Here is a 19,700-nt window from a genome sequence, read left to right on the forward strand (position 1 = left end):
ACGTACCTGAAAATCCAAATTTCATCGCTACCTCAGAGATGCTATGTCCCATCTCTCGTGCGCCGACTATAACACCATGTTCAAACTCACTTAAATCTCGATAACCTGCCATTGTAGCAGCAGTAACCAATCTAACAAGTATGCTAGACACTTGTTGTGTTATATAGGCGTTGCCGACTGCAGCACCGTACTCTGATTGGTTCCATACCTCTTTATTTGCATACGCATGCCTGTACCAGTTTTTTTGGCTCTTCAGTTTATGATATAGCATCAGTAGGTTATGTGATGCCGTCATCTACTAAATTTTAAAGATTTGATGATATTTCTTTATGATGGTAGCAATGGGAATTATGGTTAGTGTCAAGTGAAAATTTGAAACCAAAAGAGCATTTTTTCTTGATAAACATTTGTTCGTTCAAAAAAGCTGAACATTCAACTCTCGCAAAGAGAAATCATTTCTTTTAAAATACTATTTATCTGACAAGGAAAAGAAAGTGAAAATGAGAAATAAAAAAAAAACAATTTCATATATTAGGTGTCGTCAACAAATTTTTTACAGGGTGGACCGCATTGAAAATTTAAGTGAAGGTCATGGTCCACTAAGCTATATCAATCATATGTTATCAGACCAGAATTTGAAGTTTACCCGCATAAGAAAGGAACCAGTGCAAACTGCCCACCTAAAGGCTGCCCCTGGAGCCTGCGAAAAGGGAAACGAATATGTGTGAAGGTAAAAAAAATCATATGTTATATAGCTATATTAATTACCATTAGGCTTTTTTGGTAATTAATATAGCTACAAAAGATATGATTATATATTATATTAATTACCATTACCATGGCTTTTGCGATATTTTGATGTTATGTGGGGTGAAATAAATGTGCATAAAACAATTTTTTTAATTATTTGTATATTCTACCATACTGAAAGAAACTGTACAATAAATTAAATAGAGCGAAGCCATATTTAAGAAAATTAAAAACCAAAAAAAAAAAAAAAAATACCTTGTTGTGAAAATATACGAACATAGATAGTCAAACATGGGCATCCAGGCCTGAAAATATTTCATGAAGACATTAAAATATTAAATTAAATATATATATACTTACAAAGAAGAAAGGGAAAAGTTAATAGAAATAATCAATATAAGTTCAATAATATAAAAGAAATAGAAACTTTATAATAATTAAAATTTAAAATTCAGACAGCTTATATTCTTAACCTTCAGACTTTCAACACCTAATTTTATACAACTACAGTAGGCGTATCCAGGGTAATTGGTTCTAGGTCCTTCTGCAGATACCTAAAACCATGGATGGTAAAGAATAGCTTTTGCGGCCTGAACAGCAAAACATTAGTGTTCAAAATACAGCTCAAGCCAATCTGTCCCATTTCAGGATTTAATACAGATTATGCAAAATTTATTCTACTACACAGCCACTAATGTAATCATGGGTAAAATAGGGCTCACAAGTCAAGAAGTTTGTGCCCCTATTAATATTACTAAAGGTTAGATAGAGGGAAAAATAACAGACTAATGTTTTCATTGAAAAATATATCTGTTGCATAAACAGTTTATTCCTCTAAATCTGAATGCATTATACACAACAATGTTGATCCACAAAAACTGTGATTTAGATAGGATTTGAGAAAAGCTTTTACAATCACATTTATGTATTATGAGCTTGACCCATGCACGTGTACATCATTTTTCAAAACATGAATACAGCAGACCTCTGTATGAAGTTTTTCATACATTATTTCTAGGATAAAAAAAGTACATTAGATTTGGAATGGATAATGTTTTTCATGAGAAAACGACTTTAAAATCAATGCCGGTGTGGGGGGGGGGGCAATCGCCTCCACATGGGTGATGGTTTCTGTTGAAGAAATTTCAAACTTCAATAACTCAGCTAAAAATAGACATAGCATCATCATTTGGTCTCGTTTTAAAGAGGAAGGATAAGTATTTGTGCCAGTATCACTTCAATATTCGTGGTGTAACATATCGCCCTTATGGGCTCACATATGTTCTATTAGCAACTAACACCAAATGGTCCCCGGGAAAAGACCCAGTCAAGTCAGGGGATTTGTGAACGTATATTTCTTATTTGTGCATAATATCATGTTATTTCATTATGTTGAAGTATTTTTATGTCCGATGAAATGAATTGTATTTTTTTTAAATACCTTGCCTCACGGCCAGAGGTACCAGTGGACTTCTGTTTCACAGTAATAATTCCATGATCTCAAATTGCTCTATTAGTGTAAGCATTGTGGAGAAGCCTGATCAACTTCCACCATCTTGTTGAGATTGTTGCCATCAGAAAAATAATGGTGTTAAAAAAATAATTCATTCCACATGTTCATATGCAAATCTATTGAGTGACATCATCAATTTCTTTGTGTGCCGAAAGACAGCAATACTCTGATTGGTCCAAAGACAAACCCATTCTCCACTACTATAAATAGTCCAGGTAGATACTACATTGTCGCATTCATTCCTTTGTCCTGCTTTCGCTTGTGAGCAACTTCAGATGTACAGCAGTGAGCTCTTCATCATGATTTACTAACATCAGGTGATGTTCTAATTCTCTAACCATGTTTGATTAATATTTTTAGGTGAAGTGCTTCATACTACTCCGGCTGGTTTGGGTAGTCTGTCATTAGTTATGATTTTCTCTTGTTAAAATTAATCAATGATTTTGTGAGTTCTATTGGTGATAAAGTGGTTGATATGAGTATTGCATGTCCTAGTGATGTGATTTATGTCTGATTGTCAACGACTCTGTCTCTCACCATCCTCATGGAGCTATGTGCTAATATTGATGGTCATAATCTGGTGAAATCCTGGAGATGATCTACTGTGTCTTCATCTACTAACATCCCGATGTGATTGCGTGCTTTGTCTTCAACGTGCTGATCTTTGACACACACACACAGTGATCATGAGGTCCGACCCTGATGAGAAATCATGGCGTTTTCTCTGATTAATCTCAAGGGTGTCAACATAAACTGGTGAGAATGTTTTTTTTGCTAAATGTTGCGATCATGGTTAAATTGATTTAATAGTAATACAGAAGTAATAATAAGCTAATATAATTCAATCATATGAATTGTATGTGAATAAATGACTTGATCTGAAATTTGCCAATATTTTTTCCTGAATTGCCCGAAGACTTATTCAATGGATGTATGGATCATGGAAAGTAGCTAATGATTATGCTACAGTGGCAGCTAGACACTGCATGCTTGAGAACTCAAAAAGATACAAGGCTGTGACTTTAAAAAAGTTTGAAAACTTCCCGAATTTTTAAAAATGATATATAATGAGGAATATGTGATGAACATATATAATGTGATATATGAGAGCAGAGTACAACCAGAATTACAAAAATCGAGCACGAATGCATAGAGTACAAAATTCCAAAGAGAATGACACTGAAAACACAGGGCCCGAACTAAAATCCAATGAGCAGTACTGCCGCAAATATACAGGGCAATGCTCCAAGTCTCTTGGCAAACCGCTGATCCTAGAGGCACACTTCTAATTGAAAAAAATTGCAAATAACATATATTTAAGATTTGTCATTCATATTGCAAGGAGTTGGATAATTATTGAAATTAAAAAGTAATTTTTTATTTGGGCACTCTGTCCAAAGAAATCCAAATTGGAAAAATGTTGCCCTCTCTCTTTTGCGGCCAAAAAAAACCAAATTCCATGCTTCTAAGTGTAACTGCTATTTAAATTCAAAAAATCAGTAAAAGGTGGGAAAGAACAGCATAATGAACTTTTCCATTAATTTATGTTGTTCTTTTCCTCATTCTTCAGCAATTTTTGAATTGAAATATCTCAGCGAATATTGCATATTGCACTTAGAAACATGGCATTTTTTTTGGCCTCAAAAGAGACAGGGCATCAACAGTCTAATTGGGTTTTTAGAATAGGGTGACGAAAAAAAAGTAATTGTTTTATTTTAATAATTGTACCCCTTGCAATATGGATAATGCATCTTAAATCAATATGTCATTTGGATACTTCTTCCAACTGGAAGTATGCTTCTAGGATCAATGGTGTGCCAGGAATTTGTGGCCAAGGGGCTCAAAGCATCACCCCGTAGGTAAAGTAAGTGCACTCAGACAACTCTGGCGTCATCTGAAAAGCCTGGGTCCAGTATGGCTACATTGCCGTCACATCCAAACATAAACCTCATCACAGCAAATTTAATTTCAATTTACTATACATGACTGACGTTTTCATGAAAATAACTGTAGTAGTGTCCAACACTCTGCCTATTTTATTTTACTTTACTTTTGTGTGTGTGTGTGGTGCGTGCGTAGGAAGAACTATATAAGCCAAATTAATATCATCTAACTCAAAATCACTTTATTGACTGTCATTCTAAACAAATGCAGCTTCTGAATGACCCAGCTGATAAAGTTACAAATGAAATGTGACAACAAAGCTTCCAATCAGAAAGTTAGTGTGTATGTTTTTATTTTATTAGAGCCATAGTATATTCTTGACCTATTTTTTTAAAAAGTGTTTTTTAATAACTGTTTCATTATGGAGTCCTTAGTCAAGAACAACTAAATAGAAAAAATTTAATATACTGTTCAAATTGTATTTCCATAGGTAAAGAATAATAATTACGAAAATAGCTTTTAAGAGACAAAAAATATCTAAATTATGCAACAGCAGGTGAGGCAAATTAACAAGATGAATTTGATGCTAATCAGTTATGTTTCCTTACAACCAATACAGAATAGTGATTTTTAACTTTTTCCATCACACAACACTGCTAAACATGCAACTAAAATTATATGGCATACCTAGAAGAAAATTTATTTTATGCTTAATATATTCATATTACATGAATATAGAGTAAAACCTCACTAGAGAGAAACAGGTGATTTTGTAGTAGCAAAAAGTCACACCAAATGTACAAGGTAACTAAGCTTTAAGGTGATGATTGTATTGGCAATTCTTTTTTACAAGGAAGGAGATTCCCAATGCTGTAAAAAATGTTTTCATCAACAGATGAGCCCTTTTTTTTAGCAAACAAGAGGTTCTACAGGAACTCATGGCAGTCATCGTTACTCCTAAGTCCTCTTCTCATGTGACTGATTTATGAATGGTTTCTTGAATTTGTATCTTTGCATAGGTTTTTGTCATTTATACTTTTTTTCTATAATGTGACAGGAAAAAAAGTGTTCCATTTGTCGAACCATTTATTTCTCAATACCAGTGATTACTTTTATTCACCTGTACTATATCACTTTTATTAAAATGAACTATAGAAACAAAAGTGAAAATTTTTTTTGATTCACCACTCTTTGCATGATAAATAAAAAAATGAAAGCAGCAACATCTTTTATTTCTTAAATTTTATTCTTGATAAAAAGACACATGCACAATAGACTTATAAAAGACTACTACTAAGTCACACATGTACCTCGTCCATATTCCTCTATGAAACCTCTAACGAATTGGTATATGCGGGAATGTGCGTGTACGTGTAGTGAAACCTGATGCGAAGTTTGTTTCTGTGTAATGTTTGTTATGTGTAGTGCTGCCATCTGCTACCAGTTTTTCTAACTATGAATGAAGTGTAAACTTATAAAAGACTGAAAGACACAACCAAATGAATAAGTTTGAGTGATTCATCTTTATAAATATTGGTACTCATTTATCTTTTAAGTTCAAAATTGTTTCTATTCACCCCATCATACAGCACTGAATAACATTTCGAAAATCTAGTGCATGTTTCAAAACGAAGTTTGACAGAATGAGAAAGTGCATAAATGCTATTGAAAAGTACCCTAGAAAGATAGAACCGAAATAATAATAATAATATAATAAATTTTATTGATTTGACCAGTAGGTCCTTCAATGAGTGGCAATTCATTGTTGCCACATTTTACAGTCATATTTACAAAATATACCATACATTGGGAATATAATGGAGCACATATGTTGGTGTCAGAACAGTTAATATAAGGTAAGGGGAAATAATGAATGAATGATAAGCAGACACAGAATAAACATTATAATATACCGACAAATAATAATAGGTAATATACATACAGAGCGGACAAAAATCAAGTAATAAAAGAAAAAGTAAATTAATAACAATAGAAAAATATGGACTTCAGTCCAACCAGAGCGAATGTAGGCGAATACATGATAAGATAAATAGATATATTGAGTATAAGTTATCAGTGATCGAAAGTAATTGAGCAATATTAGCGGGACCTGAAGAGAGATTTAAATATTTGGATCTGGGGTGGGTTAGAGTAAAAAGGGCAGTGAAAAATTACATGATTCCAATCCTCAAATACCAAAAGGTTGCAATACGTACAATTGCTGATGGGATCTATAGAAAAGTTTTTACCATTAACAAAAATTGATGTCTGATTAAATCTGAGTTGGGCAAAAACCCTTTTGACTGAGATATGAAAAGGGAGGAAAAAATAGTCTTCCATCAGGAAAGTTGTTTTTATATCTTTATAGTGAGAAAAATTTTTACTATTTACAATACGGGAGAAATCAGTTTGGATACTCTGGTTTTTTATGCTCTCGATAATCAGTGGAAGATAAGCTTTTACAAGTCTTGGATTTTGTTGAACCCAAATAAAAACGAAGCCACCATTGTCAAGAATATTTTTGCCCGTGAAATGCCAAATTATTTTTATTATTAATAGACGAATTACAAGATTGAAATAGTTGGTAATAACTTATTCTTGTCAAACGGGATTGTTTCATTTCAAGCAAACGTATCCAGAATTTTAAAATATATTTTTTAAACGAAACACTGAGGCTTGGGCGGCCAAGTTCAGCTCTCAGAGCGTACCCAGGGATATTTCTAGAAACTATCAATAGCCTCTTAGCGAAAATACTAAATATTTGATCCATTTTATCAATAAATTGTAATACCCAAATGGGAGATGCATATGAGGCTGTTGAAAGCAAGAGGGAATCAAAAAGTTTTAAAGCCGTGACTAAGGAATTATTATGAGCTCCTCTAAGTATATTTATTACTGGTAGTATAGCTGTTTTGGACTTTGCCAAAAAGTGTAAGTATGCTGTATAAAATTAGCCGGAACTTGAAAAAGGGACCCCCAAGTACATGTAAGTCGAAGTGGTAGTTAATTGTTGACCCCTAAAGTACCATTTATCATATTTTGACAATTTACCTGATTTTTTGAATACAATAACTTGGGTTTTATTAATATTAAGGTCAATCAAAAAGTCGTCACAAAAACCCTGGAGTATATCTATTTTTCTTTGCAGGTTTTTTGGGGAATCTGATAAAATTACGGCATCATCCGCGTACAGAAGAGCATGTATACCAGTGGCATGATTTATAAAAACTGGTGAAATACTAGAGGAATTTAGACGGTCTGTGAGTTCTTTAATAAAAATAGAGAAAAGTGAGGGAGATAAAACTTCACCCTGCAAAACCCCTTTAGTAATATTTATTGCAGCAGTTAGCCCATCGCGGGTTCTAATTCTCACTTTTGCTTTAGCATACATGTCAGAGAGTATCTTGATAAATTTATCACTGATACCTATGGATCTCAGAACATGCCAGAGTAGGGAATGGTCAACACTATCGAAAGCCTTCTTGAAATCAATAAAAATAGCATAGAGTTTACCCCTAGGTTTAAAAATATACTTCTGTATGAGATTATTCAAAATAAAAATTTGATCAGTGGTTGAAAAATTAGAACGAAATCCAGCCTGTTCCCTTGGAATAATGTCTTTCTCATTTAGCCAGGTATTTAATCGATTATTCAAGATGGAGGTAAATAACTTGGTCGCGACTGAGATCAAAGAAATGGGTCTGTAGTTCTCGGGTTGGGTAAGATAGAACCGAAATGCAAGGGTCAAAAATTGTTCTTGCTTGGCTTGTCAAGAAATAGGAGAGGTGTATCTTTGAGCCATTCTGCTGATAATTATAAAGATGTCATGAACAGCATAAAATACAGTGTAAAAAAGGAAAAATTTAATATTTAGGAGTTGCTCAGATGCATAAATGCCAAGAAACAAGCTGAAAATACGAAATGTGTGTTTACTTGAAACATATAAGAAAACCATGTTGCTTTTGAGGGCAACATTGTCAAATAAAAATAAATATTGTCATATAAAGTTAAGGTCATAAAACATAATATAATCACTCGCTTATTACAAAATGGAAGGGAATCGAGAGATTTTTTTTGTAAGACACACAGTTATACTCATACAGGCTTAACAAGAGATCAAATCAGGGCTGAAATTGACACATTCAACATATAGTCAATCATGTAACAACAATGGCAATATAAATTATAATAATGTAATGATCCATTATTAGTGTATTAAGACCTATTCTACTTATTAGGTTGCCAAATGTTAAGTTCAAGATAAGATCCAGTCACTAGAAACACATGAGCAGACTAAAAAATCACATTTTACCCATTTATATCTTCAAACTTTTTTAGATGGGCCATGTCTTTAAAATTTGCTTTTTAATTTACATCACTGATTTTTTCATCCCTCTTGTAGTTTGCAATTCTGATGCTACTAATGTTCACCACTGCAAAAACCTATATTTCTTAGCCATATAATAAATATCTTCTTTTTCTTTATACGTTCGAACACAAGATGCACCATTATTATCTTAGATTCGTCTTGAAGTTGGAAAACTTGATTATGCTCGAATGAAAACCAGTTGTAAATTTTGATATATGTGAACTTTTCCAAAATTTGTCATTCATTGTAAATGATCAAGACTGCATGGGTGAAAACAACATTAAATTCAAAAACTTATGTGTGTACTAAACTTTGTCATATCTATGTTAATTATAAGTGAGAATGACCGCATTTGATGTGGATAGGTGATGTTATATCACAGAGATTATTAATGAAACAATAAAAAATGTTATATAACCAATCATTTTAGATTTACAAATGCTATAACACTTTTTTAAACATAGCTATACGTAATTTCGAGAAAATTAAAATAACTTTCAAATGACTTTCACAGATGACTCACTTTGGATGTAGACTATTGAACAAACGTATGCCGTTAGCAAGACCACATATATCTATAAGGTCACGCCGTTTCAAATTCATTAGATCAGCACCTGAAAGAGATAAACATATCAATCTTTAAAACTTATAAAGCAGAAAATTAAAACATTTTCTGCAATACTAACACTATGTATATTCTTGCTTATGAACAATTTAGTGTGATTGCCACTCGCACAGGAATCACATAGAAAACTGATTATTGCATTGAAATTAACTATGTGACAGACAGACATGACCGCTGACCACCCAGACAGACCATCTTGGGATGGTTTACAATGAGGGGAAGTATACAATGAGCATACTGCACAAATTTTTTTAAGGTTGCCAAGAGAAGTTTTTCAATAGTGCATATTTTTACTCGCTGGTTATTACATTTTCAGTTATATCATCTCTCTTGATATGCTCCATTCAAATTAATGCCGAAAGGTGGTGTTCTTTCAATATCTGAGAAATGGGAAATTTGTGATTATCAAACCAATGCGGGCTAAAAAAGCAGTGCCACCATTGTTTATTTTGTTTTTGTACTTATAAAATGCATCGCTAAATTTATGCAGAATTAAAATAATATCAGAGGTAAATGTAAAATATGTATCTCTTACGTATTATATCAAGAAATATTTGAATAATATTGTACAGTTTTTTAAATTTCATGAATTTTCTCATCTTAAAATTGAATGCGTGTAAAACAGGTTATTTTATTTATGGAGTAATACAAATAAGGCACTGAGATACAGTAGTTCATAATAAATGTGTGAATTTATGAAATGAAACCTCTCCGAAACCCTATTCCAACCATGGTTCGATATAACGCCAAACTTCTTATATCGCCAAAATTCTTTGGGATGGATGGTGGTGTTACAATAGGGTTCGACTGTATCTGAATTTATTTGCTTACCTATGCTTAAAAAAAAAATTAGGTATGTTTTAAAAACTAGAATAATGTCCCTGGAAATATCAAAATGCATTTGCTCGTATGTTAGATGCAAGGCCTATACAAGAGGGTGCGGTGATGGGGTTTGACATAGGCGATTGATGCTACATACAAAATCAGAGACTGAAGTGCAGTCTACAGAATTTGATGGAAGGTTGTTCCAAACAATAATTGTATGAAGGGAAAAACTAAATTTGAAGCAATCTGTGGATGCAAAAAAAGGTTTCAATTTTTGGGAGTGATTGTCTATTGAAAAAATGTGAAGATTTGATTAGAATGTGTGGTTAGTGTCAATGTTAAAATAGCTGTAGATAATTTTGAAAAGTAATGATAGGCGAGCGATATATCTACGGGGCTCAGTGGGAGGATATTGAGTTGGTGTTTGAGCTGTGTGATGGAAACGGGAAGACGAGCAGTTTAAAATAAAGTGAGTAGATTTATTTTGGATAGATTTCAGATTATCTATACTGCTTTGTAAATAGGAATCCCAAATTTCGCAAGCATAGGAGGGGACAGGAAGGATATAAGTTTGGAAGCATATATGTCAGAGGTGTCAGATGGAATATTTGAGGTTATGACAAAGGAAAAAAGTTTTTGAAGGCATTTTTGAAATATATAATCTGTGTGGAGGTTCTAACGAAAGTCGGCAGAAATTATCACATCCAGATATTTGTAATGGGAAACCTCTGTTTACAGAAATATTAATTGAGTAAAGGAATTTGAGGGGAGATCTTTTATGAGTAAGTTTCATGAAGACTTTTGGGGATGTTAAGTTGACAAAGGGGCAGTTGCCAAGATGAGCACCATTCGGATATAGTGTTAAGGTTATGCTGGAGAGAATCTTGGTCGGATGCACTGTAAATTCTGTGATAAATAATGCAATCATCAGCAAAAAGTCTGATGGAGCAATTGATGGATAATGGTAGGTCATTAATATAAATTAGAAATAATAGAGGGGAGAGGACCAATCCCTGAGGCATGCCAGAGTTGACCCGGAGGTATGAGGAGTTTTGGCATTGAAACAGACAAACTGACTGCGATAAACAAGGAAGACCTCCACTTTTTTCAGTAATTGAACACATAAGCCAAAGTTTTGGAGTTTAAGACGAAGTTTACTATGGGGCAGCCTGTCAAATGCTTTGGAAAAATCCAAGTATACGATATCAGTTTGTAGGTTGTTGTCAATACTGTGGGATAAGTCATGAATGAAAAGAGCTAATTGGGTGGAAATGGATAATGATGATTTAAAGCAGTGTTGGTTAGGAAAAAAGAAGTTAATTTAGTCAAGGTGTGAACTGATTTCCTTGGCAACTATGTGCTTGAAAAGTTTGCAACAGGTACAGGTGATGGCAATTGGTCTAAAATTCAGGGGATTAGAGGGAGGACCTGATTTGTGAATAGGTATTATTTTATTAATTTTCCAGTTGTAGGGCAAGTGAGAGGTATTCCAGGACCAATTGAAGATAATTAAAAGATAGTTGGAAATTTCGTCTGCACAGAATTTGAGAATATGGTTTGGGATCCCATCTGGGCCAGTGGAGTGTGGTTTCAATTTTTTCAGTAGATCCGAAAGGCTTTCTTTGGAGAAATAAACCAGACTGGAGTTATGAAGGGAGTCAGAAAATGAGTATTGGGTGGTTGGGATCGGAAGAGAAAAAAGAAGCAAAAGCCTGATTGAATTTGGAGGCAATATCAAGGGGAGAAGTAAGAAGTTTGGCGTTGGAGATTTTGAGGGAAAAAGGACCGGCAGATTGGAGGCGAAAAAAATTCCCAAATTTGGCGGGTTTGTAGAAAGATAAGCAAGGAGTTAGTTTAGTAGTGGGTTTTTTGATGTGAAATAAGATCTTTAAGTTTACGTGTAAAAGACCAAGATTTTTACATATATGATATTATAATATGTAATTAACTTTGCTTATGATGCCAATGAAAAGCAATCACCTTGGATATAACAATAAATTTTTCATCACTTTTCTTTCTGGTTCGATGAAGTTTTCCCAAGAAATTTCTATGATTAGAGCTAATCACTGCCAGGGAATGTTTGTCTGCTGTTCCTAATGTTGAAAAAATTATTTATTACATGTTTGATGTTCCTGACTTGCTCATTGACATGACCACTATACGAAGCATTTCAGCACATTTTGCCCTTCCCGATTATATTTTATAAGAAAGTCTCATTTTTTCAAGGAAGCTTGCTTTAACTCCTAATATTAACTAGAATCAGGAATGAAGGTAATTTGCGTAATTTATAAATTGTGTTATACTGGATATGACTATAAATATCCATCTCACATATATATATTTGCCAAGTTTTAATTTTTTCCCCCATGAAATCCATTTTAGCAGACTCTTGCTGTAGCATTTTTTTTCTCATCAAGGGTTATTTATAAAAATTTAGTTATTTTGTCGACATTTAGCAAACATGTTTGGTGAGAGTCAGCAATGTCCATATTAGCTACACCAATTTCTCATATTTTTCTTGATCACATTAGTCACCCTAGCCATAAAGAAATAAAAACTTCATGCAAAACATTTGATTGCCTATGATAGTATTTTTCAACAAAAAAGGTCTTGAAAACATCTACCTCGGTTGTAACGACACCTCAGTTATAATGCTAAAATTTCATGGAATCTTTGATGTCGTTACAACTGAGTTTGACTGTATATAAAAATGTATATATCTCCTACCAGAATAATTTGAAAATTCCTTAAGAAAAGCTCCAAACATATTTTGCTGCAACCATTGGATAGTATCCATATTTGTTGACATTTCAGTCAATGTCACCTGGAAAGAATTCCATGTTCAAAATAACATTTTTTAAAATTTATTTATCACACAACCCAGTATGCAAGATTGCAATTACACTGGCAAGATTCAAAACCAAAAACATAAATCAAATCAAAAAATGCTTCATATAAGGTGTAAAGTTAAAATCGTCTAAGGAAGAAATGAATCCAGCATAAGGGGCAGAAATGGTCATGTGGAAGACACAGTCTAGCTGAATGGCATCTGAAGCCATAAAAATAGCGGTCGATTCTGGCGAAAGGACTTTCCAATTGAAGATTGTGTCTGCAGAGGTTAGGTCGTCTGTCCAAGATTTCGAAAAAAGAGTTATCAGAAGGCAAATATACCATATTGTGTACCAGTTTATAGCACATTATTAGGTCAGCTCGAGCCCTCCTCCACTCCAAGGAATGGAGGTCGAGTCTCTCTTGGTATGATCTTCCACCAATACTTAGAAGTCATTTAGTAAAAGCCCTTTGAGGACTCTTGTTGGGTAACATGTCTTTAATTTTGTATAGACACCATACCTGCGAGCAGTATTCAAGAAACAGTCGAACATACGTGCAAAAAGTGAAAGTCAGGATATGCATATCAGCATACAGTAAGTGTAACTATATACTAATAGTTACATAATTTTAAAAACTTGTAGGGGAAAGTGGGGTAATACTGCCACCTTACAACGAAAACATTTTTTTTTTACTTAAAAGTAACTGAAAAACATGTTTTAATATTTAAACACATTAATAAATTATTTCTGTACCCTTTGTTATTTATGAAAAAAAATTCTTCTTTTATAACTTAGATATATAAAAAAGAAAAAATTTGTGCAAAGTGGTGAATTTTTTCCTCACATAGTGGGGTTTTTAAGTCCACCATGGCCCTGGGGTAATTCCACCATAACTAAATCTATTAGACGTAGGTTTTCTGTAAGGATGTCACACAGGTATACAGTATATTAAAACATATGTTTATTACAAATTACAAAAAGTAAAAGTACATACATTTATAGCCCAGCAATTAGTTTAAATTCAGAGTAAAGACAAGGAGGTGACAATATTAATAGGCCTATCAAGTTACAATAAAAAGTGAAAATGTTTATGGGCGTGAGCAAAAATCGCAAATGTAATTTTTTGGACAGTCCTATTCACTGCATTCAGAATTTGCCCACTTTGAGTACATAATGCAGTGGTACCAAAGTTTGTTATTACTAAACTATTCACAAATCATACACATTTCAACATCAGGCTCAAATAAACCAAAAGTGTCATCTTCATTATTGTCATATAGGGTTCTCTCTTGTCAATATCTTCTGACAATGACGACAATTGACCAAAGGTGAGGTGAGCTTCCTCCTGCCATAATTATTAGCTGTTTTTTAGCAGCTCCTTACCATAATTTTTAGCAATTTATTGCTTTTGCATTGATTATGGCTGTTTCAGTTTGAACCCCATCTTTTTCAACTTCTTATTGTTTTTGTCGGTCTTATTATCCACCTAATTTTTCTTGGATGCCTTGTTTTTCTTTTAATTCCTTTTGTACATTAGTGTCTTTTTCTTTTTTTCTTTCAACTCTTTTTTTTAATTTACTGTCTTCAAGAACTGACTTCATAGATGAGGGTGTTAAAATAACTGAGTGCTGTTTTCTATCTTTACTAGTTTTGGTTTTGGGTCCAGGATCTTTTGTTGGCACTTGTGAGAGCTCTTCAATTGTTTTTCTGAATTCTGTTTCTGAAGATGTGCCTAGTTGAGGATTAGTATACAAGTCTTCTGATACTGAAAGAGTTGTGTTGATTACAGTGGAATCTGCCATTTTAGAAGCAGCATTCTCATCCTCGATAACTACTGGTTGAATTAGGGCAATACTGCTACATGGCAGAATTACATCATTACAACATTATTTTTATGCAGCTGACAAAGAACTGGACAAAAACAAATGAAATTTTCATACCAAGTACCTGATAACATGCTTTATTTGTTTATATTCTAGCAAAACTAAAAAACACTCACCTTTGTACAAATGTCACGAATTAAACAGATAGTGAAAACTATAGAACGATGAGGAAAATTTACTTATTTGCAAACAGCACACATACTAAATGCAGTAGTGGTACGGGATGCAGCTTCCCGTGTCTCCTGCTAGAGCAGCACCTAACTCATGCCTACCAACAGCAACAAACAGTAGATTGGGGTAGCGAAATTGCACCACTCTCCCTTACTATATTACCAAAAACAGAAGTGACTTTTGGTGTACAGTGATATAGGTTTTAATGGAGAATAAGATATTGCTAATCAGCACTATATTATTCTATATTATCGGCAAGAACAATGGATCCTGTAGTTTCCTGTTGACAAGAGTGGGTATCTGGGGGTCCTGTAATAATTGAACAAGGGTGCCTATTGTTTCAGTGGATTTGAAGGTCATGAAGGCATTATGTGGTGTTATAAGTTAGAAGCCTCCAAGTCTTGTCCAAACTGGAGCTGCCGTGCCATATTAACACTAACAGTATAAATTCCTCAGAATTTTTAGCCAACTTGCCAGTAGTTTACAGCCTTTTGAGGAAGTTGCATTGCCTCCTTGCCCACTGTCACCTGCATTGAGTGTGCAAAGTGAAGTAGTGAATGAATCAGCTATCAAACTGAATTTACCATATCACAACAACCTGGAAAGTTATAAGTTCAATAAATTCTAGCTGTATGAAAGTCTACTCCCTTTTCTAGTACATATGTTCCTACATATTGGACATGTGACAACTTCATTTGACTCTTGTCATTTCCAGTGACTGACTGACCATGGTCATCTTTCACAGGGACTATTTATCAGTAACTTAGTTGTTTCTGAACTGAACAAATTGAGCTAAAAAACTTTCCAATTGGCTGAAAAATATTAATGAATCCATAAAGATGTGGAATTGAGCTATGAAATGATAGTTGAGAATTTTAATTGTTTATTGAGTAATGTTTTAGAAAATAAATTGATGTTAACTAAAAATCAATTTTGTGTGATCAGGATCCTGTTCATTTGGTGATAGCAGAACAAATGATCTGATAGATCACTAAAATATGATAACAATGCAGAGAAAGTAGAAATGTTCTACAATTTATTACCCCTGATTGAGGAAAAAATTGAAATTTGCTTGTATTGAGAAGTCCATAAAATAAAACTTTTTTTTTTATCATAAGCTCTCATTATAACAGACTCTTTAGCTGTATTTATGTTTCCATGTCATAATGTGCTAGTAACCTAAAAAAAATTTTAATAAAGAGAGCGATGAGTAGAAGCACACAACATGATAGCATGCATTATGAGTATAAAAAATTCATATACCAGGTCATGACTTTCAGAACAGTCCTGTATATCATTAGGTGTTACAATTGGTTCTTCATAATTCCTAAAACCATGATGGAGGAAAAATATCTAAAATGTATATAAATGCTTTAACAACACAAATGATAAAAAATAAATAAACCTCTTAAAAATTTATACAGTGAAACCACTCTTACAGTTTCAAACCCCACAGATGTTTTATCACTAAATAAAAATTGTCAGTGAAAAATTCATTTTGTCACAGACACTATTCATCCAGGGCTATATAGTAAGGGCTGTCTCATTCATTTAAAGTTGCTCATACTGCCTTGGCTATTTGAACATGGTCTTCGATCAGGTGTATGATGTTACTGCTCTAATACTTTTTAACTAAAACATGACCTTGGAACACCAGGGGTAGCCAATGGCAATTAACTGGTCCTGTCAGGGTGATGATGTCAACTGATACCGACTCCAGCATGTCATGAGCCAGCCCTTTTTATATGGCCCTGATTTTCATTACCATTAGATTCGAACCCCTGTGCTGACATACAAACAATCTTTGTTCAAATATTCTTTCATCCTTATATTGATGGATTTCATATCTGTGTGAGTGATGAATGGAAAGAAAAGATTGCAATCTGCTTAAAATACAAAGATAAAAAAAACAAAGACATAAAGGTGGAGTCACTTAACTGAGATTTCAAAACACTTGACTGCACACAGAACAAAAAAAGGGAGTAGAACAATTTTTTTGACTAACCTGGCTTTTTGGCAAGGCAAAAGGGCAGGATTTTAAATTGCCTATTTCTAGTAAATTCACAGAGTGAAAATGTCCCTTTCTAAATTTAAATTTTTCTCTTCACCCCACCCATCCCATACTTTTGACTCAATTTCAAAAGACTTCATCCTTTTGGTCTTCTGAATGAGCATCTTGTAGGAAAAAATCTTGAAAAAGATGAAAAGAATGATTGAGGTTATTGCTTCAGGGACCAGGCAACAAAATTAAAAGAAATGGCATTTAAAATAATATGATAATGTTTAAAAATATTCTTAGGAATTTCTGTTGTTAAATACCTGTGTTTAAAACATAGGTGGGGATAGACTTGAAAGGCTGGGAGGGGAGCATGATGATGAAAGCTGGGGGGGGGGATGATGATGTCAATTCATACAAAGGCCACAAACAACAAATTGCCCAAAGATGTGGCTGAAAGAATTATGCCCATATGAATATACATTGTATCAGTCAGCTTCACCATCAATGCTGGAAGGGGGCACCCATATCTTTGCCCATGGTCTAAAACCAATACTAATATATTAAAATTCCGATTAAAAGAATTGGAGGAAATCAACAATTTTATTCATAAAATGGAGTAATTGTTAAATTGGGGTCAAATTGATTAAGAGTCCAAACACACTCAAAACGGCAAATTTTACAAGATACTTACTTTAGGGGTTGCCATTTCAACTTATTTCTCACAAAAATTGGAAAAAACCCCATAAACTTAAGAATAAATTCAGGATGCATAAAAAAATTTCATGATAGAAGTTTGTTTGATACGTCCAACATTTATATCAAATTCTGTCAAAATTGTCATTTTTTCGCTAATCAAAAACAATATTTTCTCTTCAGATGATCTGTCATTCTTTACATGTCAAGACAGAGCACAAACTTGAAGTCACTACTGTCTTAATGAATGGGTATACTCTGGCTCGGCCTGGGAGTCTCAAGTGCAGAAGGGGTCTCGTGAAAATGTGAGATCTTGTTAAAACTTTTGAAAGTGGACATGTTTCGCCAGATAGGGGAAGCCTCAGAAAAATCACTTTGCCCGAGGGTCCAGGATGCTCTTAAGATAGCCCTGCTTGAAGTATATATATAACTTTATTTTTTTTACTGAAAATTTAAACATGCGGACAGTACAATGTTTTATGATATTGATGTTTACCAATTAGCCACTGAAACCTTCCCACGTACATTCCGAATGGCTTTACTGTCTCCTTTATTCAAAAAGGAACAGATTCCTGTTCTCCTTTTTTAAATTTGTTTCTAAAGAAGGGCTGAAGGTCAATTCCTGGGAAGTCAAATCTTTGAATTGTTGTTTTGGGTGACAAGAAATTAACAAAAACATTTTTGGTTAGTTAAAAAAACATTCATTATATCGAGGTCTTTTTGTTAATTAAATAGGAGTTTGACCTCTATTTTAACCAGAATTTCAGAAAAAAAAAATCATTAAATCAGGGTCTGACAATAAAACACAAGTACTACAATCTGTAGAATTAAGTTTTTGTTGGGGGAGGGGGGAACATGATTGCAGTCATCCTGCAATTCAGGTTTTTTAACCAATCCATGCAGAGTTGCAGGTTGTATCGCTTATTGTATTGGTCTAGCGTGGAATGGGCCTGAGAGATATAGTATGTGTAGGATTTCTAGAATATATTACAGTATCTTCTGCTCTATCGAGGGTTCCTTTTGCTTGATCTTGAAGGACTTTGTGGTGACACCTTAAATTGTAGTGCCACATTACGTGAAAAAAAAAAATTCACTAATATATGGATCTTGGAAATGTCATTCTTATTAATATGTACAAAACAATTTTATCCTCAAAATATCTAGTGGAATCACTTTGGAAATCACTATATGGTACACTGAGTGGCCACTTTATTATGAACACCTGACAGTCTTAAACAAATGAGCTATGGGGTCACAATGCTGTAGCTAGAGGCTGGTATGAAAAAAAGGAAAGCTTAGATCCTGATCCAGTAGTATAAGTGAATTGTTTGTGAATATATGGGGAAGAAACAAGATTTGATGGGCTTTAAACATGGGATGATTGTAGGTGCTTAGAGCCATGGAGCAGGTATCAGTGAAATCGTCTCATTTGTGAAATGTTCAGAAGCAGCTGTAGTTAAAGTGTTTAAAGACTGGACTGTAGGGCAAAACACTGGGTCTTAACATGCAAATTGTGGTCATCATAGATTGGTGAATGCTCAGGTGAAAAAAATAATCTCCAAACTTGTGAAAGACAACAAAACAGTAACAGTGCAGTAAATTGCATCAGATCTTAATCAAAGATTGTCTCAAAGGAGCTTCTCTGTATGAAGCTGAAGGCCAGTTTGAACACCATTGCTGTATGCAGCTAACAAGAGAAAACATCTCTAATTTGCTAAAGAGCTTAAGGATTGGACATTGGAAAAAAGTTATGTGGTCCGATGAATCATGTTTTCAGCTACCATGCAGAAGGGCAAGTGAGAATTTGGAGCAAACAGCATAAAAGCATGAAAAGCAAATGCATTGCTACAACCCTTCAAGCTGGTGGAGGCAACGAGATGATTTGGGGAATGTTTTCCTGGCATGTTTTGGGCTCTTTAATTTTGTTCATGAATGTCTGAATAAGACTTCATATCTAAACATTGTTGCTGACCAAGTACATCTTGTTATGTTGATAGTTTATCCCAATAGCAATGGCTACTTTCAACAAGATAATGTGTCCTGCCATTGCACAGGATTGGTCTGAGGAGCATGAAGGAGAGTTTACTTTACTTAGGTGGGCCCCACAATCTCCAGATCTCAATCCCATTGAGAATTTGTGGGATGAAGTTGAAAGAG

The 19,700-nt window shown here is 33.9% G+C and overlaps 1 protein-coding gene across 4 annotated transcripts in view; it reads right to left on the reverse strand.

Moving 5' to 3' along the window:
* LOC149085281 (transcription factor CP2-like) overlaps window positions 1–19,700 on the reverse strand; it is an 84,789-nt gene that overhangs the window by 18,106 nt on the left and 46,983 nt on the right. For all 4 annotated transcript variants that reach the window (XM_089233213.1, XM_089233209.1, XM_089233210.1 and 1 more), the window contains 4 exons: window positions 16,115–16,178; window positions 12,694–12,790; window positions 9,040–9,130; window positions 1,006–1,055 (listed from right to left, as the gene is read on the reverse strand). In XM_089233213.1, the coding sequence (XP_089089339.1) occupies window positions 1,006–1,055; window positions 9,040–9,130; window positions 12,694–12,790; window positions 16,115–16,178 (302 nt within the window). The remainder of the gene's footprint in view (window positions 1–1,005; window positions 1,056–9,039; window positions 9,131–12,693; window positions 12,791–16,114; window positions 16,179–19,700) is intronic.

This window comes from Pholcus phalangioides, unplaced genomic scaffold (genome assembly GCF_987345545.1).
Source record: "Pholcus phalangioides strain wild (caught in Gottingen) unplaced genomic scaffold, Ppha-v1.0 ptg000007l_1, whole genome shotgun sequence".
Taxonomy (NCBI): Eukaryota; Metazoa; Arthropoda; class Arachnida; order Araneae; family Pholcidae; genus Pholcus; species Pholcus phalangioides.